The 26,233-nt window shown below is 35.5% G+C and overlaps 2 protein-coding genes across 3 annotated transcripts; both read right to left on the bottom strand.

Annotated features, from left to right (window-relative positions):
- Positions 200–11,565, bottom strand: LOC109337677 (1-phosphatidylinositol-3-phosphate 5-kinase FAB1B-like). Its single transcript, XM_019574702.1, has 11 exons — positions 9,729–11,565; positions 8,628–9,317; positions 6,699–6,852; positions 6,244–6,588; positions 5,086–5,955; positions 4,667–4,998; positions 4,124–4,247; positions 3,882–4,052; positions 2,116–3,654; positions 1,321–1,587; positions 200–772 (listed from the first exon to the last, which is right to left on the bottom strand). Exons 1-11 carry the CDS (start codon positions 10,340–10,342, stop codon positions 443–445), a joined length of 5,436 nt encoding a protein of 1,811 aa, XP_019430247.1. The 5' UTR covers positions 10,343–11,565; the 3' UTR covers positions 200–442.
- LOC109337663 (AT-rich interactive domain-containing protein 4-like) lies at positions 13,120–25,765 on the bottom strand. 2 transcript variants are annotated; one of them, XM_019574694.1, is made up of 16 exons: positions 25,465–25,765; positions 25,152–25,337; positions 24,223–24,411; positions 23,512–23,565; positions 23,296–23,384; positions 22,595–22,868; positions 19,351–19,407; positions 18,577–18,608; positions 18,268–18,403; positions 17,689–17,862; positions 16,184–16,822; positions 15,100–15,237; positions 14,916–15,014; positions 13,876–13,976; positions 13,568–13,658; positions 13,120–13,438 (listed from the first exon to the last, which is right to left on the bottom strand). In XM_019574694.1, exons 2-16 carry the CDS (start codon positions 25,296–25,298, stop codon positions 13,319–13,321), a joined length of 2,340 nt encoding a protein of 779 aa, XP_019430239.1. In that variant the 5' UTR covers positions 25,299–25,337; positions 25,465–25,765; the 3' UTR covers positions 13,120–13,318. The 2 variants fall into 2 exon arrangements, with proteins under 2 accessions (XP_019430239.1, XP_019430232.1); XM_019574687.1 differs by lacking the exons at positions 22,595–22,868; positions 23,296–23,384; positions 23,512–23,565; ... (1 more) ...; positions 25,152–25,337; positions 25,465–25,765 and adding exons at positions 19,622–19,895; positions 20,323–20,411; positions 20,539–20,592; positions 21,250–21,438; positions 22,179–22,373.

Below are 26,233 nucleotides of genomic sequence, written 5' to 3'. Positions count from 1 at the left end.
TTATATTTTTTATAAAGGTAAGACAAAATTGAGTGTTCACAACTATCAAAGATATCTCTCCACCCTTTCAGATAAGAAGCTAATCCTTTTCGAGGTGTATGACTAACTGTCCATGCCAACAAGTGTAATTCTTAGGAATCGAATCCTTAAGGAAGAAAATGGTGATTGGAATGAAATTTGATATAATCGAGAGCACCTCTAAGAATTTTAATGGTATACATGTATACAGCTTGATGCTAGAAACGTTACTACAAGTTTTTGTACAAAGATTTCATCAAGAGGTAATCTTATCTTTTCACCTCAGACAAACATCATGTGCTTTCTATCACTCCCTTTCTTTGTATCTTCTAACAAATACTTGACATAATTACAAACAAACCACACAAACTCCTATACAATTTAAGATAGAAAAACAAAAAGTAAAATATACAGAGACACAGAATCATTCAGCTAAAGTCTTCAATTGTGTGTTTTTGTGTTCACATAAATCAGGTTTGGAATGACTGTGAATGATATTTGGTGGAGACCATTGATCTGGAAGCATAAGAAAGTAAGTTGTCATTGCTTTTCGGAACCTTTTCTTGTATTGTTTGGGTGATATAACTGTTGGTGGTGTGTTCTTTGGTCCTCCAAGGATGCCAGAAGCTTTGACCCATGTTTCAAGATGTTTGTCCCATGTATACTGTCTCATGAAGTCAATGATTCCAATTACTAACTCATGCTTCTCTTCATCCACCCCAACAAGTAAAGAATAGTCCATTACATCAACTGACTGCACAAGAGGAAGACACATGTAAGCGCACGACATATATAAGTAAACAACGGTGTTTGGTTGCCACATGATTTTGAGTACATTTTTGGGAATGTGATGCTCAAGAATATGGATGCCTAGGAATGTAAAAACACCCCCACCTAAAACGGCGTGAATCCAAATTTTCTCCTTGCATCACATTTCACAAGTGAGATGCCGAAGCATGTTTTTATATTCCCATTTGCCTGGACAATTTTTTTCCTAATACTCTATTGAAAATGAAGATCAATGTTTTGTCAAATGACATGATTTATGATAGAAAATTATCGCATTGTTTCATCTATTTAGCTGATCCCACCCAGTGGGACTAAGGCTTGGTTATTATCCTCTTATGAAGATGGACAAGTTACATTCTCGAGTGAGAAGCCTGAGAGTGAAAAATATCATGTGCACCAAACATTATGTGCAATTTACAAGAAAGAAAGCCTTTTCAAACCGCTTTTTAGCATGATACAAGAGGAGACAGTTAAGAGAAGGAAGAATATCACAGAAAAGGTTTTGAAACTTACTGCAAGAAAACCAGTATCATTCCAGACACCTCTCTCTAACAATCTTTTTGCTTTGTTTCCCACAAAAATAGGAGAAGTTGGCATTGCTTCAATTAAGTTCTGGTCAAGCAGAACTTTGTTTTTCCCACTACTATCTGGATTATATCGAGACCTGGAAGATCCTTTAAGATCATAAAGTCGTGTCACTGTCCTCCTAAATAGAACATTCTCCATAACCAAAACATCCATCTTTGATTCTTTCCCTCCTTTAAGATGCTTTGATGTAACCTTTTGAATAGAAAGCCATGAAAAACTAAGTGGCTTAGATGATATGTAGTTTCAATACAATGTAAAGAATTATGTAGTTTCAATACAATGACCAATAAACTCGCCTTCTGTCTTTTCTTCTTAGCATTAAACAGCACATGGATGGTCAAGATTAAAAATTAGTTAATGGTCACATTATGTTCCAATCTTGACCATTTATTTAAGATTTAATGATAAAGATTTGCTCTTCTCTCTCTATACATGGATATATTGTGTTCACGAGAGATGCATTCGCAAAAGATTAATTGATGTTCCGGTATTCTATCATATCATAATTATTAGAGATCCCTTTCAAAAGATAAATGATCAGTTAAACTTCTTTGGAAAATCTAATTAGAAAATTGGCTGCTTAATTCCTAATAAAATTTTCATCTCATAACTAGACTCAGCAGGTTTTCAACTTGACCAATGAAATATGATAAATTAGCAGCTTCAAGCCTTCAATATTTGAGGTTCTACAAGAACATGCAAGTCTAAAAGGACAAGTACCTGGTATATGCCAAGGATCTTTGCCAGGCATGTTGGACTTCCTGTGCCTATGGATTCAGAAAGGTACTTGAAGTATTCAGGACCAAACTTAATGAATGATTCCAACTCTGTTTTGGTTACTTGCTTGATGATAAATCGATCATCCAAGGTTTTTGCGAAGAATACATTACTCTTACCACCTTGAGCTCTCCATTTCTTACAGCGACTCAGAGACCTTATATAATCAAGCTCTGAAGGACAACATACCCTTCTTAAGGCTTCAAATCGCTTGGCGTAGTAACAAGTCACAGAATATTTTGCCTTACCAAGGGGACCATCTTCTCCGAAGGAAATTCTGGCATGCATAGCCTTTGTATATGACATGGGGTCCAGCATTGATGAGGTACAAGACCCAGAAATGGACAATAACATATCCTCTATCGACCCAAAACTTTTCTGAGAATCAAAAGCTGTTTCATCAGCAAATGTGAATGAGTGAAAGGTGCTTGAGTCAGAAAAATATGATGAAGCCAATTCAAACCCATCTTTTGGTCTCTCTCCTTCATCAGTCACTTGGAAATGATATTCTGGTGACGTTAAAGCATAAGCTATAATACTTGAAGGCTCATCATCGTATACCGGAATTACAGTGTCATTAACACCAATTGGCAGAAGCAGCCTTGCCCTACCTTGCAGTTCCAGCTTTCGGAAGGATGATAGATAAACAGGATTGTAATCAACTATTGTATCAAAGTTCTGTGTACTAGCGAAAAAATTCTTATTAAATTGGCGATAGAAGTTTAAGAAGGGCATTCCTAACCAGCTTAAAGAGTCTTCCATATTATCATGACTTTTAGAAGTTAGATAGATACTCTTGGGGCCATTCTGATCATATGCAAGATCCCCTATATTGTTTGCTTCTTTATGTACAGTGGTTACTAAATAGTCTGCCATAAACGTATCGGGATTTGCGGAAGTGTTGTCCTTTTGAATTCCAAATCCTAAGTGGTCTTCACCTATCCATTTGGCATCAAGTGTATCAGACAAACTAGGCATGGCAGGAAATTGCCCATCAGAGACAGTTCTGCGGACACCCAATTCAGGTTTGAAGAGTTCAGATTGATAACTTATACTTTGGTTGATTGAAAGAGTAGGTTGGTCTTCTTTCACATGATTTGTATATTTGACAATGTCAATTTCTTCATGCAATGCATCAGAATGGAAAATTTCCCCATCAACTCCTCCTTGTCCTCCTCCAAGGTTAGGGCTTTTGTTAACCTTTGCATCACTGTCAGTGGGGTTAACACTACTAAAGCTCCTTTCTTCTACACAGGCCACACTTGTCTGATTTTCATCTTTAGGTCTCTCATGATCATCTGCAACTGAACTGCTTAAACCAGTTTCATTGCTGGAATTGGGTAAGTTGGCTGCACAAATAAGGCGGTGATCCCACATATAGGATTGGAAAAGTAACTGCCTCCGCAATCGATTAATTTCTAGAATGTCAATCCCATGTTGGCCCTTTCTCTTTTCTTGGTTCAAAATATTGTGAACGGATTCCTAGGAAAACAGAAGAGAATGACTAAACCGTAAGCCTTTCAAGATATTTATATAAAAATTCTTGACCAATAAGACTAACATGACAAGACTCCTAAATTCTAATATTCTAACACACATGAATTGGCATACTAACAGTTTCTACTAAACAAATTAAACAGGACCACTACAATACAAGGAACTTGACTAAAACAAGCTACAAAATTCAAGTAAACTACTGAAGACCTCACCTCAAATTCTACTTTCTCCTTTTGCAGTATCCCCTCCAGTTCAGCAACTTGGCATCTTAACTCAGGTGTTTTAAGGCCACTTCCGACCGGGACTGAACTAGATCTTTTATCACTGATTTGACTAAGACCAGTAAGTACATCAGAGAATAAAGACTCCCCCCGGTTAACCACCTGTAACAACCAGAAATTAGGTCCACTATCATACAACCAAATTTTAAGAACCAGGGCTGCAAATATCAAACCTCGTATGCTTCTTTTTGTATCCAGCCCTGATTATCATAATCAAATACCAGTTTGTGTGGGGGAAGGTAGACTGAGTGAACATCAATTGTTGCATACCGAAAACAAGCAACCATTTCCCCAAATCTGAAAGAGATACATGAGTGAGGTATATTAATGAATCTCCAAAAAATGCTACGAAGATGTCATTTAGAAATAATCTACATTCTCAAATGGGATAATAAAACAAGCAAGTTTACATGGTTTTTATAATGAGACTCAAACCCGTATGTCTTCCAAAAGTAGGTTATAAGAATCATTTCCTTGCATAATCAGGATGATGCTGATGATGATGATAATAATAATAATAGTAATAATAGTAGAACGTTCATTTTTTAAATCCAACCAGTCATATCCCAATCCAAGAAGTTCGTTATAATTATAAATAATTTGGAGATGAAGACCACAAGCATGATAGTTTTGTTAGAAATGGGCAACAACATCTTTAAAAATTGAACTGGATGCTTTCTTAGTTCAACCAAAAGAATAGGGAAGACAATAATCACCCATAAAAACGAAGACAATCTCTATGTAAGGAATGGCCACAGCTTGCCACCCTGCTGGCTGCAGCATGGTTCGAGAAACTAAGCTCCAAAAATTTCCCAAAGGATAAACCCCACGCAGCATCAGACATCACTATTCTCCGTGTAGCAGGAGGAAAACCATTGATTCTTGGACACCGCAAGCACCTATGCCACATCCAAATCTTGCCATCCCTTTCACCAGGTAGAAGAATTTCCATTATTTTCATGACGGATATGGTGAGTGTTCCCTGTTGATGAGTATAACATTGTACATGTGCTTCGGATGGCATTTCACACGAATGGCACCGATAACTCTGAAAAATAATGATAATTAATAATTGTCAAAAATTACTGTCATAGTTATAATAACAGAAATATTTATTCCCAGAACAGACAATTACCTGATCAAATAAATGGTCCCTCAGAAAGCGACCCAATGGTTTGTCAAAGCTGCCATAATATTTAATCCGAAAAAGGTGGGACCTCTCACACATAGTTCCCTTCCAAACGCATCGGGAGGACAAAGACACCAAAATGCTTTGATGGTCAGAGGGTGATGGAGGAAACTCTTCCTTTAGAGGAACTGGATCTTCATTTATTATGTCTGGCTTCGCGGAATATTTCTGGACATCTTCTGGAGATAGCATCTCAGAGTGACTAAATTGATCTACTTTTCTATTACCATTTTGAGGAGTACCCGCTACAATGTTTAGATCTATTTTTCCATTTAGAGTAGGACCATCCGTGACTGTCAGAGTGTTGCCCACTACAGAAGTTTCTTCCACTAGAGTTTGTTTGGATTCCATTTCATTTCTGTATTTACTGCTAATTGGAAGAATCTTCTTATGGTACGAATCTGAAATTGAATGTCCCGAAGAAACAACAGAGTTGGTAAAGGCAGTTGAATGGTTGACTCTTGATCCAGGTGGCATAGATTGAGAAGAAAGCACACAAGGTCCTGTAGTGCTGGCTGGTGAGGCTAGATCAGCAACTGTGACAATTTTGGTTCTCCATGGTTCAGTGTCAGGTTCAAGCCCCTGAGACTTGTCATTGCCCGGAGAACTGAAACCAGGAACTGTTGAGATGGACCTCTGAATGGATGATGATTTATTTGGAAGGGCTAGACTGTTTAATGGAAGTTCTGGCAAGGAGACTCCTTCATCGGCAAGAAAAGATGTCTCCAGAGCCAAATGGTAAGCTGCAAAAACTCCATACTGAACCACATGCTTTACTTTCTTCAGTTCATCCACATCAGCACCTCTAAGTAAAATCTGTTCAAAAGAAACAAATGAGATAAATGAATACTTATTACAAGTCTTCAGAGGACTACCAAGTTACAGTAAGAACACATCAAAGCAATCACAAGACATTGGTTGGAATTTTAATGAATAAAATATGTCAAGGATGAAGGACCAACTATTTCATAAACTTAAGATATAAGGAGAAATCCTTTATCATATCTCTAACATGCCACCTCACAAGTTAGAGTCTCCAGAAAATTTCTTTTCTTATCATATAAAAAATATATTACAATGCATCAAAATAAATTTAAGACTTACTGTGCAACCCAATGGTTTTGGGCAGCCTTCAAAACACATCAATGTTTTCACTGTTTTTTTCCCACCCTGACCAGTACTACTTAGGTCTTCAATAAACTTTTCAACATGAAATGTTTCACAGCAACCCAACTTTTGCGATGACAAATGATCAATTGAAGGCACTATTTGAGTGCCTGTGCAACGTGCTATGCGCTCCAAAAGTGGTCTCTTGAGATTAAGAACTAGAGATATGTCTTTCGCAAGAAGATATTCTTGTGCATATCGAGAAACTGACTTTTCTACCAAAAGGATATTTGGATGGTGTGATGCTATCTTTGCCACTGCCATCTTCAAATGGTCCGTTTCCTAGGAAAAATGATATAAACACATTAACACAAACTCATGCCACGAGCATTTGCACCAGCAACCAAGCAAGTGAAAAACTAAATTTTTACAAATATCACTCAATTATAAACCTGCTGCAATAGGGTATCTACACTACACAAGAGGTTGGTAACACGCTGATATTCAAGAGCCCCTCCAAGGATCAAAATGCGAGCTTTATCAACTTTTGACATCATTCGCCGATGGGCCACATTTTTCTTACAAACAACTCCTTTAACCACCATACTGTAAGAATGTATATCCAAGAAGAATAGGTAAGGTAAAAGAAGTACAGGGCTGTAACATATGAAAAGTACTCTTTGACCATGCTAGAGTTTAATAATATGTTAGAGGATATAACTGGAGATAAGAGCTAGTGATCAATATAAAATCATAATTGAAATTAAGTTCCATTTTAGCCTATGATGTAGATTTTGTGAAATCAATAAAATAAGTGCTTTAGTGGAGGTTCTTATTATTTATGTATTTCTATGTTACAGAATACAGAAAGATAAAAAATACATAAGTAATATGATTATAAGAGATATTAAATACTTTCTAGATTTCATGTTAGTTGCTGTTCGATCTCCGCAGATTTCCTCCATAATTAAAGTCCATTCTCTTGTGATGTTACGTGCATATTAACCTCAGAATATATAAATAATACAATCACAAGCTTATTACTTCACTGTTTTTTCATATTACTAGAACTACTTTTCTGACTCTTCAGAAAGATTTGTTTGTCTTCAATGATTTCTTTTAGGTTTAGTACTATATTCTACTTCCTTTTCAGTTTTTGGAACCAAAAATAAAATATCAGAAGTAAAGAAGGGTCCGTTTAGAGCATGGAAATAATACTGTAGTTCGGAATTGTAATTAATGGAATTGGTTCAATCATAATTCTATGTTTGGTTGCACATAGAATTAGAACACAGAATTATAATTGCAAGTTCAATTCCATTTTTTCTTTTGCTAGGGTGTAATACCTAGAATTTGGCCATCTCTGTCCTTTCCTTAAGAAACACTGTCTGATTTGATTTGTAAATCTAGTTCTTTTGAAAGAAAAAAGGATTAAAAAACACCTATGAGCTTCTTCAATAGTGTAACACTTCAGTGTAATGGCAAAAAAATCAGAAATTGAAATAAGCTTCTATTATTCTCCAAAAAGTGAGTTAGATGTTATGGTCCTAAATTGCTGAACATATAAGATTTTTTATGCATACTTTTTGGCATGAGATTCTCCATCTGAGAATTTTATGCAGAATAGCATTAACTAGTGTGTTTCACTATGGTGGGATAAGCAGGACACATAACCGTCGGGAGAGGGGGTATTAGAGTTGAGGTTGTTCGTCCGCCATCGCTAGAGGTTGGGGTAGGTTTTGTCGCTAGATGAAAAAAGGAGGTTTTATGGGTGGAGAAGAGAAGATTTCTTCAAAAGTATAGGAGAATTGTTTAGGGAGTAACCAACAATTTGTACGATGTCCATGCATGGAGCAGAGGAAACACTCACACTGGAGAAGAGTGGAAGGTGGAGAGGCTGAAAGGGTTACTGTTAGGAAGAATCAGGACACGAAAAATAATGTGTAATTGTGAAACTTGGAATTGCAATTCAGAGGGATGGAGTTAGGACTTGGGAAAAGTTAGATTTAGTTGTTTTATAATTCCATGGAATTGGAGCCAGAATCATGATTCCAATTCCATATAGACATCCAAACGCCATAACTGAAATTCTGAGGCTCAATTCTGTTTCCAAGCTCCAATTCCATGCGTCAAACGACACAATTATTTTTATTTAGTAGATCAAAAGAAGGTGCGTTATTACATTGAGCCACACATACACATTTAAGCGCTTTCATGTATTTATGCAAGAGAAATGGCATCATGAGGCTTAAAATCCAGTGCTAAAGGCATCCAGATTGATAATTTGTATTAGGTATCAACTGATCAAGAAGAACACGAACCAACGTGAGATAGAGCATATAAACTATGCATGGAAATTCATATAAAATTATATCATTCACCTTTCAATGCGGCTCCCGCATGCTATGCATTTGATTTTCACATAACCAGCTAGGTCCATCCCTCCACCTTTGCTCATATCTGGCTTCAATAAAGTAGCAGCTTCCCATGACAGAGACGTGATTATCTCCAACCAACTGTTTTTGTCATTGTCTTCGACAGGTAGGTTCTCGACCTGTAACAGCTGAGTTATCAATGCCCTAAAGTGCCCGTCAACTACATTCTTCATTACCTTCTTGTGCTCCTCTCTATACGTTTCTCTGAGGTGATGCTCTCCAACAGCACTCACATCATTATCATCCTCATCAAACAAAGTAGCTTCCCTCTCATCTTCCTCGTCTTCTGGTTCAGGAGGGAGCCAGAGAAGTCCATTATTTCTGAAATCAACAGGTTCAAGATCGACATCCTCTGAAACATATAATGAGGAAGGTGCTTCATTTTCATCACATATATTAGGTCCATCTTCATTTTTTTCAACAATTGCGTCTCCTTCCAAACCCTGGGCACCAAAACTGGGTTTTGAAGAGAACTTTGGATTGATGTTTTCTCCATCAGGATGCACTTGATGTGAGCCATCAGTGTTCCTTATGCCAGCAAACTCAGCCTGTCCATAGTAGCTAGTCTCTAGAGCATAATGCCTCGTATCAGAATCTGACTGATATACACCACACTCATCCTCATCATTGTCAGTCCTGAAGAAAGATAAAAGAATATGATCCACGGCAAACTATCATAAAAAGCATAGCACTCATGGACTTGATTTAAATACAAAAAGTGTTGGTTGATAGAGAATGAAAGCTCTAGTTAAATACATGACTGATCAATGAGTAAATAACATTCACATACTTGTGGACTCTGAATCCATTGAAAGCAAATGCTTGTGTTATCACTTATCACTTATCAGACTCCCCAGCTTGATGTTGGTTATAGTTGATTATAATGTACAATTATAACACTTCTTTACAATTTTCCATGAACACAGTGAGAAATAAAATCTATCTGAATACAAAACTATATGAAGAATGTCTGAGTAATGAAATATCAATACAAACAATCAAGCAAAGTTCTCTCTATTGATTAACCTAAGAGAACTGTAACAGTACCTGTTAATTGAGTAATCATATTGCTTAGGTAATGGATTTCCAAGTTCTGCTACAAGATTATCTGTCCCTCCTAATGCTGATAAATCTTCTCCTTCACTTCCTATTCCACTCATAGGTGATTGGTACAAGTCCAGAGAGGAATCTTGTTGCATCTGTTGAAAAGACCCAACTGAATATGGCAGGGAGCAAAGAGTCATGTTACTACTATTAGCAGATCCACTGGTTTTACTGCTAGCCACGCTTGAAGTTGAAGTACTACGATCAAGATTGGAAGGCTGAATATCGTCATCAAGAGCAACTTTGCCCTGCTCCCATTGCTTGTAACAATAATTGCATGCACGAATCTTCTCCAACTCATCCTGAGAGTTTCTTCGGCTGCTAAATGGGGCAGGAATTGAGTTTGTTGTACAGTTGGCACAGAAAATTCGTCCACAAAGACGGCAGTGGTGCCTGCGATTAAATAAGGTGAAATGGGAATCACACTCATAGCATACTCTACAACTGCGGTCAGGCATCCAAAAATCCCTGGACACATTTGTTGGCTTGGGTCGCCAGGGAATCCATGATTTGATGGTGCCAACAAGATCGGAAAAAGCTTTGTCTAGTGCATCCATTGACAAACAATTTTGTTTTCTGGCTCATTATGATGTTCCCATTTGCCACCCCTAACAAACAATTTCAGAATAGGAAACAAATCCAAGTACTGGGAATCCCAACAGGACTAAAATCAATTCCGGGGATTCAAAACTATTGTACTTATAAGTTACAAGACAGGTGCAAATGGTTAGAATCTGATATTCAATTCTTCTAAATCCATAAACAACCCCGAAGCTTGTTGAGGCAGTTTATGGTTCTCCATTGCAGTCTAGCAAGCAGATTCATCAACCAAACAACACTTCAAAACATACCAATCTCGACCTCTATTAAACCTTGCATTCAAAATTCATAAAAGGAACCCTTCTCCTCCCACAGTTCAGCCAATTCAACACTCACGAAACATCACTCCTCATTACGAAACAAAAGCTTCACTGAATTCATAATCAAAAGAGACAAACAGCTCACACAATGCTGAAAATCTTTCTGCACCATCAACACAAGAAAAGAACTACGGAAAATTATAACTGAAGATCAAACCCATCTCTCCTCAACCATTCTACTTCTCCCTATTGCAAAATGGAAGAAACTTTAACCCAAAGGAACCTAAATTTATGAACCAATCAAACAAAGCAAAGAAGCCCAGATGACCAAAAAGGAAACTCAAGCAGAGAATTGCAAATGCTGATCAAAATACAAAATCACAATCAAATCCTCCTCAGAATGGGAACAAATGGGGGTGCAAACCAGATTACCGCTGCTTAGTTAACAGACCATGTTGCACCAAAAGTTCAAATTCAGAGAGAGAGAGAGAATTGGAAATGTATCAAATTTGAAGATATCCAGGGAAACAAACATCGACCCAGAAACAATACGAAGCAGAAGGGGTTATCAACTACTTCAAATTTGGATCTTGATCATCCATGCAACAACACCAACATCATCGTTATCCACGAAATTGACGAATAATTAATGAGAGTATGGGATTCAAAGGAAAAAGTAATAATAATATGTGTTAAGAATTTTATTATCCCTCTATAAGTTTGAGGCAAACAAGGATGGTTTGGTTATGGAAATTCAGTGATGGCATTTCCATTTCGTTGCATGTTTGTTGAATCAATTTCTCATTACAAACTGTAATAGTTTTGCTGTTTTGGTATGGTTAACATTTTCCCATGTGATGCATGGCAAATTCAAAATTAGTTATTCTTTAACTAATGTTCTGTTAGTTAGGTTAGACTTATTTATATATATATAAACTTATATATATTAGTCATCCATTTATTTTTAATATATCCAAAATAATTTTTATATTCAAATTCTCTCTAAAAAAGTAATATTTATACTATCTACTAAGGAGAAATATGATGAAGTATGGAGTAATTTTTATTTTCCTATTTTACCTTTACTATAAAAATATTCTAATTCTCTAAAATGAAATATATAACAGTAGTGGAGAATAATAATATTTTATAAGTATTACTAAACAAATTAGGTTATAGTAGACTAGAGCAAATAATAATTTGACAATATTATATAAATAAGAATATTTAAAAATCAATTTGAATTTTATTAAACAAAAATATGATAATATTTCTAATTAATTCTCAAACTAAGTTTAAAGTAATTTTCAACCGATTAAATTTTAAAAATGTCATACATCATAAATATACTTGAGAAAAATTTGGAGTCTCAAATATAATTTTAACAGTTCCTAAGTAAAATATTGTTTTCAAATGAGAAATATTTGATTTAAATTTTATTTTATTTAAAATTATTATTTTTATTCTCAAAAGTTATGATTTAGAATAATAGTTGTAGAAAAATAATATACATTATTCACAATAGTGAACAAAACATAGATAATAGAATAGATTTGATATATTTTAAGGATATCATATAAGTGGTAGGATTTAAAAACTAAATTAATATTTGTTAATAAAAATCATTGAAATTTTTATTTCTTTATGTTGATATCAAACACGCTGAATAAAATATATTTTTTTATCAAGTCTCAAAATAAATTTTTACGTTTCATAAGTATAATACCATTTTTAATAGGGAAAATTGGTCAAAAGATTGCGTTGCATGAAGATGGTTGCAAATATTTAATCACCCAGGAGGTGGTATAATACTTGTATTACTATTTGAATAGGAGTGAAATTCTTTTAGTTGGTGCTGGAGACAAAGCTGGCTTCAGTGGGTGCTGAAGGGAACAAGTTAAGTGAACCAAGATAAGTTATTTGTGTTAAACATCTTATCCTACACCACCAAGATATCGGTTTAATGTATAAAACTTCATTCCCCAAAGTTGATGGCTCAATTCAGAGCGATATTTGTTAGAAGGGACAACCATGAACCCCAAAAAGTATTAGTTTTTTACTCAAAAAAAGTGAAGAGATAACATTGGTAGTACAAAAAAACATTTTATCCTCCATCTCTTGACTGCTTTAATTAATACTAACAAAAAGGATTTGAACATGAGGACGTTAATGTTTCAAACAAAATTTGTTTGTTCTTTGGAAAAAAAACATTTTTATCAAAATGTTTTAATATATCATCATATTACTTGTGTAGGAAAGTTTTTTTATTTAAAAGTGAAGGTGACAAAGGAGAATGAGTGAAGAGAGGAAAAATGAGAAGGGAGAAGAAGCTCCTACTTGTGAATCATGTAAAAGTCTTCAGTTTTACATCTTCATTAAAATAAGCTCCTTGCTTTATGTAGAGCTTTTTTTAGTGGGTTATGTTTGGCCTTTGATGGGCTCTGAAAATGGCAGAAGTTCCATAATCAGAATATGGAACTTTTATCCCTCCTAATCAACAACAAACGTAGAAGGGGTTATGAAAGAGCCTACTCCTAAGTGTTGTTTAAACCTAATTCTCATTTTTCTATCCTATATCTCACTAATCTATCTAACACATAAAGTTTACAGATAATTCCAACAGAAGGAACTAATTGTACAAACCACTTTATAGGAAATGAGATGGGGTAACTATCAAAGGGGTTGTGATGACATTGACCTTTGAGAGTACACATTAGCAACACTTTGTTTCTTGAAATTTGTAACACTACAATGAAGACATATATAATCTAGCCCATCTGTTTTTGCATAATCCTGCAGAAGTTGTGAATGAAAAAAGAAGAATCCTTAACAAAACCAAAAGCAGAGACATAGATTGTTTTGCTGTAAATAACATCAAAAACTCTTCATTTATATAACAGCAATATGAAATGTATTTATTACCTTGAATGCGCCAAGACCATGCCTTCTATCACAGCCAAAGTGGGCCCACTCACCACATATGCCACAATTCACCCAATCCCCACCTGCACTACTGTTGAACAATGAAAGGTTGTAAGGAAAACGTTTACAGATAAAAGAGAGAAAGATAAGATGCTGCTACTTGAATGCATCACAATGCATATCTCCGAATGCCATGTTTGCCAAAGTTGAATGATAAATTACAAGTTCCTGACAGTTCCACAAGAAGGGAGAGTATGCCCACAACTAATGTAACTACTACATTCTTGACCAGAAAAAAAGGTACAAACCTGTGACACAACAAGCAGCACTCTCCATCCACATCATCATGTGCAAATTCATATTCTAAAAGGTAGGTTTCATAATGTCTTTTGAGCGTATTTCCGACACCCTGTAGAAGAATACACATTATGGAAAAAACCTTCCTTCCAATTAACAAATGCAATACAAACATTCAGTCAGCATATAATTCTCAATTAGTGTCAGTGAGCTTGTTGCTGGTGCAATTTTAACTTTTCAAGATCTATAAAACAATGCTGCTTCTACACCACATATGTTTTGAAGAATCAACAGAGCTACATGTTTATCAGTAATCAGAGCAATGCCATCACTCAAAACCCTAACCCAGAAGAAAAAAACTAATTGCACCGCTTTGGAAGGAGAAATAGAATAATTATTGTGGAACAAGGAAAGTGATTAAGTTGATGAAGGTTTCCATCGTAGGGAGCAAGTAATGGTCAAGTTTGGGGACCAAATAAGATCTGGCTATAAGAATACCTTTATGATTTATTCTATTTTACCCATATAAAAAGATAGTACATACTACATACCACATGAAATTTGTCAACTGTGCACAGATTCATATGGCATCACAACTATATACTTAGAATCATTGAAAATATTACACAGGAGTACTACGTTACCATTGAAAATGCTTGTATTGCATATCTAGCTAAACATGGGGAAGCGATAAACTGTCTCTCTCTAAGAACAACTGATACCTTTTTGGCTATTCCATATAAGTCGAATATTCAGACTCTGGAGAACCCAAAAGAAGCCAATTAGTGTTAATTAAATTAATAATGTTCTCAATCCTAGAGATGGTAATCTTTTGTTAGGGTTCTAAAGTCTCAATAGTCATGACTTTGTGGTGACTTCAGTTTTGTGGGCTTCTGATCAAGGAGTTACCGCTAATATGGTTCTTATTTATGTTAAATAAAATTGGTTCTTCACATTAAGACAGGAAAATCCATGTCATATCCTGTATTTTCAGATTTTGAAAATGAAGAACGGAATTCCAGAGTAAATACTAAGAAAGCATAAAACATACAGTCATTCTATTGGTGGATGTGTAATTGCACATCTTTGAGAAGATTTGTCCCTTCCAGTTGATGCCATTGCCAACATGGAATCCTCCTCTGGTAACCACCTAAAAAGAACAACAAATTCAGCAACAAAATATACAAAATTTACTTATCCATAATCATAATCAAAGAACACAGTTAACTATTCACCTCTTTATACAAGTTGTAGAGATCAAGGCGTTTTCCGTTGAGTATGGCATCAGGGAACTCAGTTATCCCTCCCCGAGGAATCAATCGACTATATCCACGAAGAATCAAAAACTCCATAACATCTTTAAGAAATTCCTCCTAACAGAAATATAAATTACTTAATTTTTTTGGAATAAATTATCATTGAAATTTTGCATAATAATGGGGTTGACTAACACAGCATGATTCAGCAATATTTAGCATAACATTTTTTCTATGGAATATGAATTAAAAGTCTAATACAGGAAGATAATGAGAAAGTGAAAGAAAGAAGGAAGAAGATACTTTCCTTTTAGAACAGGCAAATACAAATTCTAGTATCAATGTTAAGATAAGTTACAGTGCAATGACTAATGGACTATTTAGATATAAAATCAAGGCTCAATATGTTCTTCACCTTGAAAGTTTAGCAAGTTTGATTTTAGTCCCTAATTTTTTTTCCCTTTGGTTGTTCCACAAATTTGGTTTTAGTCCCTGTCGATAATGTGTCAATGTGGATGTTAGCCACTTCATCTAGACTGAAACCAAATTTTTGGAACATACAAGGACCAAAACCAAAGAAAAATATTACAGGGACTAAAACCAAAATTCTCAGGGATCAAAAACATATTTAAGCCTAAAATTAACCTAGTTCATCTTATTATAATAGTGCATGAACAAAGATGACAATTGATTTGAGTTAAATGCGCCATTGCATGACAGCATCATTTGGTATTTAATAGGTCAATGTAATTAAGCCAAACCTCAGGGGAGGTCAAAGTAATTTCCTCTAATTATAATTGTGAATAAAGTCACATTAGTTGGTCATTTAGAATAGTACTAAATCACAACTCTCTTTTGCTCAATGACAACAACCATTTCATAAACTCATGTAGCATTTAGGGGTTTCTATCTTATGAACATGATGCTACAATTAAGATCAAGAGACTCTGAGTGTAGTACTCATGGAATTTTCAGCACAAGCAAAACTTTTGAGATTACCCTATCAACCAAGTCAGCTGAACAATGCGGAGAGTCATATTTAATACAAGGAAGAAAAACTAACCTCAGAGCAAATCTGCACTGGGCCTCTGCCACAGCCATGTTTTCTCAAGGGCAATGGGTTTAATGAAATAAGCTGCTTAGACTGAGCTGAGGATGCAAATGATTTTCTCTGTGTTGCAGATGTTGGTCCAATACTGGTCCGCTTTGTAGGGATAGCAAGAGGCAAATTAGCCTCAACTTGGGCCCTATCAAAACCACTTGTCTCAGAAGGCCCACAAAAAGGTGTCGGTCTATGGCGATGTGAATGAGGAATAGGCCTCATGGCAGATACTTTTAATCTTTGCCTAGCTGGACTTAAGGGTGTGCTAGTCGTTCCATTCACCATTTTTCTATCCTTTTCCTCCTCATCTACTTTTTGAACAACACCTTTCCCTGCAAAGAAACCATCATGGGGCCCAGATTTAGCTCCTTGGCTTGGTTCACACCTCTTTCTAGTAGGAGGGGGTGGTTTCAACCAACCAGGAGGATTGCTAAAAATTATATTGCTTGTATGGCTATCTTTCTCACTGCTTTGATAGAAGAAAAGTAAGCGCTCAGCATCATCTGTCTTGAAAGAAGCTACAGGCAGACCTTGAATACTAGCAATGCCAAGTGCAACTAAACTTCTATAAGAAACATAGGGTGCTAGCTGTCTCAAAATCTGGAGAACAATAGAGACAATATAATAAGAAAATACAATAAATCACACAGTGATAGAAGAGTCCATATATGCTCAAAACATATGAACTCTAATTCTAATAGGACATAACCTTTAGATGCTATAAGCAACATCCAGGTATTTACAGGCAAAAATATTTTACCATCCTGCTTCAATTCATTTTTAACCACACATGCATAGATCACCGGATTTGAAAATAGGTTAAGCAGGTAGGTCCAAATTGGAAATTTGATTAGCTGGGATAATATATCATCAATGTCAGTGATAATCATATTGACACAGCTCAGTGTTCAAGTCATCAATTATCTTAGAATCACTAATAACAATAAGGCTAATTAACAGCATATTTAAATAATATGGGCCCTCTCATTTGAAAGGGAGAAGATAGGTGATACCATGATAGTAAAAATAACGGGACAGGATGGTCGATAATAAAGGTAGGCATCCAGTGATAATACTACTATCCAATCAGTCCTAGAGATCAGTAGCATTATAAGAAGCAAAGCAGCATAAATTCCTAAGGTCTAAGTCTCATTTCCCAAAGAAGTCCTGCCAAAATTATAGCCCCAACATGTCACATCCGCATCAAGTTTATCTCATGATTTATCATCCAAATAAATTCCGGTTCAACTCTCCAGACTTTGCTTTGTACTAAGCACTACTACATTGCTTTTTTATAAAAATGGTTTTAAAAAATTCCAATTTTTATGGTAAAATATAGAAATTAAAGTCTCAATGAGTGACTTAATAAGAAACTAGCAAGAAGTTATGAACTCGAAAAAACAAACTTTTAACTATCAAATTAACACAGAAAACATCGGAATAAAGGAGTAAAAAATCATGAAGACCTGCAAAGCCCATTGAGGAAGCTTCATGCAAATTTCAAATACTGTTGCTCCACAAGCAATTGAAGAAGATCTGCGAGGTTCAGAGACATTCTGTTTGCTCCCCTCATTGTTGAGTTGTGCATGAACTAGTTGACTCTTCCCAATTATCTCATTTTTTATATGACTCTCCAGGAGCTAAAATGGAAAAATATAGGCCAAAGAATAAGAACCCAAAAGTTTCATCAAGCAAATTACTTGCAGAATTCATATCTTAGACCTTAGCTTGTACAAATGACTTGGTATTAAAAAAGCGTTTATTAGACAATTTAATGGATAAGAAAATGGTCAAAACACAATAGTTTCGTTCAGGAAAAAACCTAAACTAAAAACTGAAGAAAATTTACAATATAATGTTCTTGAGAAAAAACCAGAAATTACTTCAATGTTTAGAAACATGATGTGCATCTATGCCTATAACAAATTGTAATCATGCACAAGAGATGTATGATTGGCATTAATAGAGTAAAACAAAATGTGCAAAAAACATTTATTTATTGTTTCAGCAATAATGCTTAAACTATAGTAAAACTATGAGGATACCTGATCACTAAACAAAGTTTGTGCGCTGCCTGATACCAAAAGTGAGATATATGCGGAACTACAGGTTGATATATCGCATCGCATGGTCACAACTCCACGAGAAAAAGCGGCTGCCTGAAAAGGTGGTGGGGGAGCACTGTACCAGAGCAAAATGAAATATATTACATGGTGGCAGTCCGTATTTATACATCCAATAAAGTCCTAATGACAAATAAATGAGCATAAAAGAATTTCAGAAGAAAGGTTAAGATATGTTTGAAGTCATCAACATTTGAGTACTAATCATCATATACAAGTTTTATAACATACCTAAACTTGCCGTGGAGCTTGCAACCACGTATCTGAAAATTTTAAAATAAGATAATTGAGAAAACCTCCTGAAATATCATATCCAGAGATGAAGAAAGTAGTTCAAGAAAAAGTCTATCCAACAAGAGAATGGATAAAATGCCGCTAAAATAACAACATAGAATTGTAGATTTTGTTATATTGTTTCCATGGAAAGACCACCAGGTTGAATACTGAGGAAGAAGGCAAGCAGTCCAGCTAAAGTAAACAGTAAACTTTTGTTACAGCCCAAGATAATTATAGCCCAAAGAAGCTACTGGTCCATGAGATGTCAACGGGCCCTAAAGTGCGGAGTGTGTACGAAAGGATAAAGAAGAATAGGGCGGGGAAAATAGAATGATCAGTTGGCAATAGGTCAGAGAGACAAAGAGTGGAAGTAAGGTAAGAGGGGAGGATATGCGGTGACATATAGGAGGGTAAGGAAACAGATATTTTTTAAAGTGAATAGCAAGTCAGTAGAGAATGAAGATCTAGTAGTTCCCCAAAGGAGCATTGAGCTCTGTGGCAGAAGGTTTCCACTCTCCTTATCCTTTTTCTAATTTCAATAAAAAATTTCCCTTTTCTAAATTCATATATTTCTGCTGTTATTTTCTTGTTCCTGTCCCTTAGGCCCTAACAACTTTTTACATGAAAAGGGGTTGTACTATCACTTAAGATTTTTCTAAAACCTAAATTGGAGATTTATCCAAGACTTCCAAGTAAGAAAAAATTGATTAAACCATACAGTCAACATACTTCAATAGTTAAGAGAGCTCTGAGTCCGTCCTCCAATGATCTCAGCAATGACTCATCCTGAAAAGAAAAAGTCAAGCCCATAGGTAATTGGAATTTGGCAAGCAATGTCTTCTTTGGATGTGAGTGTTTATTTGAAACTACTATTACACATGCAAGCATGAGCAGGTATGTGATGTGTAACAGTTACACAAACATTTGCATTATGCATAGTCATACTAAAGTGTGATTCTAGTGCACACAAAAAATGAAGTAGAATTCCACAGAAGCATACAACAGTGGAAGGTGCACCGCAGACGAGAAACCTCAAGTTCACTTCATCATCATGTATCGTTATATCAGGAAGACTGCCTGAGGAATTTTCTTCGTCATCTTCACTCATCTCAGGAGGGTCAGCATTAATTTGGAGAAGGTTGCCAAGAAGGTGTGGCCCCATCTCGCAATTAGTATCATGTCTGTCATCAAAAAGTACTTGATGGCTTTCACCACAGTAAAGCTCAAAAGAGGCATGTGCTAGGCGGAAAGCATCCCATGTATGCGTAGATGAACTGCAATAAAATTGTACACAACATTAAATGTTAAGTAATATCTCAAAATTGTTAAGAACACTGACTAGTTTGATATCTTTTGTAATCTTAAAAAAAAGTTTCGAATATTATAATGAGTTTAACGACTCAGAAACAATTCATACTGGACTCAGCAAACTCTGGCAGTTCAATATTCAAAACAAAAGCTTAGTTAAATATTCATTTAACAAATATCACAATATGCAAACAAGACAAGTTCACAGATTTCACACAAAATTATTCCTTCCATAGATGGCCCACTACAAGGACGCATCATTAAATGTATGTACCCACAATCATATGTCCATATGACTTATCAATAGGGCAGTTTGATTTAGGACATAAAAACCCATACAATAGTGAATGCACCAGGTGCTTGAAAATTGCAATCAAATAATTTACAATGTACCTCTTTACCACTGAAAGAAATGCTTGACGAAAATGACATGCAGCATAGCAAGAAAAAACATTCTTCCAATATATCACATATGGGATTCCCTGAAACGTCAAAAAACTGTGAGCCAATTTCCAACCTTAAAATTCTTAGAAAGCAAGGGTTCTTGTATGTCTAACATCCATTCTTTTATCATCACCAGTATTTTCAAAAGTAGCCTGGAGAAAATACCTTCAGCCGAAGAGCCTCTGCAAAACTATCTCCATTTGGGATTTCTAAATAAACCTGCATAAGTTGTCGAAATTATATCAGACAAATACCATACCTATAATGCTGACAGCAATGTTAAAAAATAAAGATGGTGATGATAATGAGTAATGACGACAATCAGACAAACCACATTAGCTTATCAATGCTCAAAACAGATAATTTCAGCTTAAAAAGGTTATGGTTTCCAAAAGGCAAGACTGGACTTTGAATTTGTCAGAAACACAAGTAAATTTCTTGAAAGGGGTGCCAAAATGTCACAATCTCCATCTTGGTAGTATTCCGAAATTTATTGTCTAATGAATCATTCAACCACCAGCGCTTTATTTAATTAATTAGGCATACATATCACATTTACACGGTTCCATATGCACATGACTGCATATTTCGATGTAATGTAACTGATCTAAGGAACAGACCACTGTTTCTAAGTTCTAACATCCTTCATAGTATTCAACCCCACTTACGATTTTCCTTCTTTTTTTCCACAGGGCACTGTAGTTAGTACTTTCCACCATTTTTTTTAAAATATAACATCAATTAACAAGACAGAAATAAGCAATGTTAAATACTCTCCCTTTGATTCACTGATCATAACATGCATATCCTAGACTACGTTGACAAGAACCGGACACCGCCGAGAACATAGAGTAGTGAAAAATCCAGAATACATACAGTGGTCGGCAATGTGGGACCAAAGAGCTCTGTAATAGCTTCAAGGGTGGACAACTCCACACCCTGCCAAACCAGTGAACCAACTTCATCATTCGGTAGATGTTCTCCTTGTAAGTAAACAATATTAGGTTGATATGACTCAAGAATCTTATGAAACTGTTCCTTTTCTGGATTGCTCAGAGTTTGAACCTGCAGAGAAAACATTCATGTCATGCAGTTTCCCATGGCAAAAAAACAACTAAGGTGTGTTTCATAAAACATGTCAAAGGAGGACGAGACGAGACAGAACAAGAACATATGGACTATGTTCTGTATTGGTGTATTATATAAAAGAATAGAATGAGTGAGAAGACTGCGAAGTCCGGTCGAACCAAAATGAACAGGACACATCTTGTTTTATCCACCCACCAGATACCACCTAGGGCTCTATTTGGAAAAACTAGCTTATAGCTGTGAGATTATAGCTTATAGCTATGAAGCTAGCTGAAAACTATAAGATCATAGTTAAAAGTTTATAGTTGTGTAGCTAGCTAATTGAATTAGAACTGTGTGGCAAAACAAATTGTGCAACTAGTTGAAATTTGTTAAAGAATTAAAAGCATGTAATACCTTGAGTTTTGGGGTAAAATTGTCATTCTCTAAAAAAAGTAAAGGGCAAAAATGAAACATGGACTACTGGAAGAGCTCATAGCTTTTGAAAAGCTACTTGAAGTAGCTTTCCATAAGCAAGATTTCCAAAGCTAAAATCACTCTCTATTTTTCGCCAGCAAAACAGCTCTGGTAAATAAACTATAATCTACCAAATAAGCCAGAAGTTTATCATGCCAAACACACCTAAGAGTAACATGATACAGAATACAACCATTTCAAAACCTCAAATATGAATGACGAATCTGCACTATAATACTATAAATTCATTAACTTTATACCTCGAGACGCCCCGCAGAAACTAATTCAGGGAAAGGGTAATTATGTTGATTGTGTGAGGGCTTCTGCTGCTCAAAACTTGAGCCACAAGTGACAGCAAGCAGAGTACAAGTCTGTTTGATAGTTCCTTGCGGATGAAACTGAAACATTGTTCAATCTATAACCACCACCACAGACATACACTAACACTGAAAAATCAAAATCCTGAAAAGAAAAAGTCAAGCCCATAGGTAATTGGAATTTGGCAAGCAATGTCTTCTTTGGATGTGAGTGTTTATTTGAAACTACTATTACACATGCAAGCATGAGCAGGTATGTGATGTGTAACAGTTACACAAACATTTGCATTATGCATAGTCATACTAAAGTGTGATTCTAGTGCACACAAAAAATGAAGTAGAATTCCACAGAAGCATACAACAGTGGAAGGTGCACCGCAGACGAGAAACCTCAAGTTCACTTCATCATCATGTATCGTTATATCAGGAAGACTGCCTGAGGAATTTTCTTCGTCATCTTCACTCATCTCAGGAGGGTCAGCATTAATTTGGAGAAGGTTGCCAAGAAGGTGTGGCCCCATCTCGCAATTAGTATCATGTCTGTCATCAAAAAGTACTTGATGGCTTTCACCACAGTAAAGCTCAAAAGAGGCATGTGCTAGGCGGAAAGCATCCCATGTATGCGTAGATGAACTGCAATAAAATTGTACACAACATTAAATGTTAAGTAATATCTCAAAATTGTTAAGAACACTGACTAGTTTGATATCTTTTGTAATCTTAAAAAAAAGTTTCGAATATTATAATGAGTTTAACGACTCAGAAACAATTCATACTGGACTCAGCAAACTCTGGCAGTTCAATATTCAAAACAAAAGCTTAGTTAAATATTCATTTAACAAATATCACAATATGCAAACAAGACAAGTTCACAGATTTCACACAAAATTATTCCTTCCATAGATGGCCCACTACAAGGACGCATCATTAAATGTATGTACCCACAATCATATGTCCATATGACTTATCAATAGGGCAGTTTGATTTAGGACATAAAAACCCATACAATAGTGAATGCACCAGGTGCTTGAAAATTGCAATCAAATAATTTACAATGTACCTCTTTACCACTGAAAGAAATGCTTGACGAAAATGACATGCAGCATAGCAAGAAAAAACATTCTTCCAATATATCACATATGGGATTCCCTGAAACGTCAAAAAACTGTGAGCCAATTTCCAACCTTAAAATTCTTAGAAAGCAAGGGTTCTTGTATGTCTAACATCCATTCTTTTATCATCACCAGTATTTTCAAAAGTAGCCTGGAGAAAATACCTTCAGCCGAAGAGCCTCTGCAAAACTATCTCCATTTGGGATTTCTAAATAAACCTGCATAAGTTGTCGAAATTATATCAGACAAATACCATACCTATAATGCTGACAGCAATGTTAAAAAATAAAGATGGTGATGATAATGAGTAATGACGACAATCAGACAAACCACATTAGCTTATCAATGCTCAAAACAGATAATTTCAGCTTAAAAAGGTTATGGTTTCCAAAAGGCAAGACTGGACTTTGAATTTGTCAGAAACACAAGTAAATTTCTTGAAAGGGGTGCCAAAATGTCACAATCTCCATCTTGGTAGTATTCCGAAATTTATTGTCTAATGAATCATTCAACCACCAGCGCTTTATTTAATTAATTAGGCATACATATCACATTTACACGGTTCCATATGCACATGACTGCATATTTCGATGTAATGTAACTGATCTAAGGAACAGACCACTGTTTCTAAGTTCTAACATCCTTCATAGTATTCAACCCCACTTACGATTTTCCTTCTTTTTTTCCACAGGGCACTGTAGTTAGTACTTTCCACCATTTTTTTTAAAATATAACATCAATTAACAAGACAGAAATAAGCAATGTTAAATACTCTCCCTTTGATTCACTGATCATAACATGCATATCCTAGACTACGTTGACAAGAACCGGACACCGCCGAGAACATAGAGTAGTGAAAAATCCAGAATACATACAGTGGTCGGCAATGTGGGACCAAAGAGCTCTGTAATAGCTTCAAGGGTGGACAACTCCACACCCTGCCAAACCAGTGAACCAACTTCATCATTCGGTAGATGTTCTCCTTGTAAGTAAACAATATTAGGTTGATATGACTCAAGAATCTTATGAAACTGTTCCTTTTCTGGATTGCTCAGAGTTTGAACCTGCAGAGAAAACATTCATGTCATGCAGTTTCCCATGGCAAAAAAACAACTAAGGTGTGTTTCATAAAACATGTCAAAGGAGGACGAGACGAGACAGAACAAGAACATATGGACTATGTTCTGTATTGGTGTATTATATAAAAGAATAGAATGAGTGAGAAGACTGCGAAGTCCGGTCGAACCAAAATGAACAGGACACATCTTGTTTTATCCACCCACCAGATACCACCTAGGGCTCTATTTGGAAAAACTAGCTTATAGCTGTGAGATTATAGCTTATAGCTATGAAGCTAGCTGAAAACTATAAGATCATAGTTAAAAGTTTATAGTTGTGTAGCTAGCTAATTGAATTAGAACTGTGTGGCAAAACAAATTGTGCAACTAGTTGAAATTTGTTAAAGAATTAAAAGCATGTAATACCTTGAGTTTTGGGGTAAAATTGTCATTCTCTAAAAAAAGTAAAGGGCAAAAATGAAACATGGACTACTGGAAGAGCTCATAGCTTTTGAAAAGCTACTTGAAGTAGCTTTCCATAAGCAAGATTTCCAAAGCTAAAATCACTCTCTATTTTTCGCCAGCAAAACAGCTCTGGTAAATAAACTATAATCTACCAAATAAGCCAGAAGTTTATCATGCCAAACACACCTAAGAGTAACATGATACAGAATACAACCATTTCAAAACCTCAAATATGAATGACGAATCTGCACTATAATACTATAAATTCATTAACTTTATACCTCGAGACGCCCCGCAGAAACTAATTCAGGGAAAGGGTAATTATGTTGATTGTGTGAGGGCTTCTGCTGCTCAAAACTTGAGCCACAAGTGACAGCAAGCAGAGTACAAGTCTGTTTGATAGTTCCTTGCGGATGAAACTGAAACATTGTTCAATCTATAACCACCACCACAGACATACACTAACACTGAAAAATCAAAGTATGAAGATTGAACCAACAAAATCAGCTTCTTCTGCAACGAAATTAACCAATCAAACTGTATACACAGTAGTTAAATATGCTCTCTACCACCAAATAGGACATTAATACGCACCGTTATCGCACGAAATCGTTGTATTCAGCGATGCTACGGATAAATTGGGTGGCTAAGTTGCATCGTTGAATGCAGTGAGTTATCGATGACGCGAGAAGTGAGAGAAACGAAGGAAAAGTGCGAAGTGTGAAAACCCTAACGCGATGAATGGATTGGATTGGAGGATTAAGATTGAACGAAGAAGATGATTGTGGAAAATTCATTTACAGTTGCAGTAGTTCTTCTTCTAAATTCTAAACGCCGTCGTTCCAATTCATGTGCTTTACTTTTTTCTTCTTCTTTTAGATTTTTCTTAAAATTAAATAAACATTGCGCTGAATTCATTAGTGGAAATTGGGCTTCGCTAGTTTGTGGTGTTGGGTTGCAAATAGGGATGATAATGAATACAAAACTTGTAGGTACCCACAATGACCGAGTTCAGGTTAGTGATTTTGGATATACTAAGACCCGATATTTTAAAATTTATTGTTAGATGGGTTTGAGCAATGAGGCCCCTATGTCTATGTGTATCTAGATTATTATTCTTTCCTAATATTATATTAATGATAATTATAATGTTATATTGTTAATTTATAATTGTAATATCATATTAATTTATAAATCTAATTGTTATGTTGTTAAATAGTGATAATATATTGTTAAGTAGTGATGTGATATTACATTGTTAAGTAGACTGATGTTATATTGTCAATTTATATCCTCATATGAGGAGATAATGTATCTCCTCCAGCAAGTAAAATTATGACTTTGTATTATTTTGTATAGTTTT

This window comes from Lupinus angustifolius, chromosome LG02 (genome assembly GCF_001865875.1).
Source record: "Lupinus angustifolius cultivar Tanjil chromosome LG02, LupAngTanjil_v1.0, whole genome shotgun sequence".
In the NCBI taxonomy this organism is placed as follows: domain Eukaryota; kingdom Viridiplantae; phylum Streptophyta; class Magnoliopsida; order Fabales; family Fabaceae; genus Lupinus; species Lupinus angustifolius.
The sequence above is the reverse complement of the archived record's forward strand: the minus strand, read 5'-3'. Positions and strand labels throughout refer to the sequence as shown.

What these genes read in the sequence shown, in the direction of transcription:
- LOC109337677 (XM_019574702.1), bottom strand. Translation starts at nt 10,342, where the DNA reads ATGGATGCACTAGACAAAGCTTTTTCCGATCTTGTTGGCACCATCAAA. An exon ending in AGGAGAAAGTAGAATTTGAG is followed by an intron (nt 3,655 to 3,881) that starts GTGAGGTCTTCA and finishes CTGTTTTCCTAG; the next exon opens with GAATCCGTTCACAATATTTT. An exon ending in AGATCCTTGGCATATACCAG is followed by an intron (nt 1,588 to 2,115) that starts GTACTTGTCCTT and finishes TCTATTCAAAAG; the next exon opens with GTTACATCAAAGCATCTTAA.
- LOC109337663 (XM_019574694.1), bottom strand. Translation starts at nt 25,298, where the DNA reads ATGTTTCAGTTTCATCCGCAAGGAACTATCAAACAGACTTGTACTCTG. An exon ending in AAGCTCCACGGCAAGTTTAG is followed by an intron (nt 18,404 to 18,576) that starts GTATGTTATAAA and finishes GCTCTGGTACAG; the next exon opens with TGCTCCCCCACCACCTTTTC. An exon ending in ATGGTCTTGGCGCATTCAAG is followed by an intron (nt 13,439 to 13,567) that starts GTAATAAATACA and finishes CAACTTCTGCAG; the next exon opens with GATTATGCAAAAACAGATGG.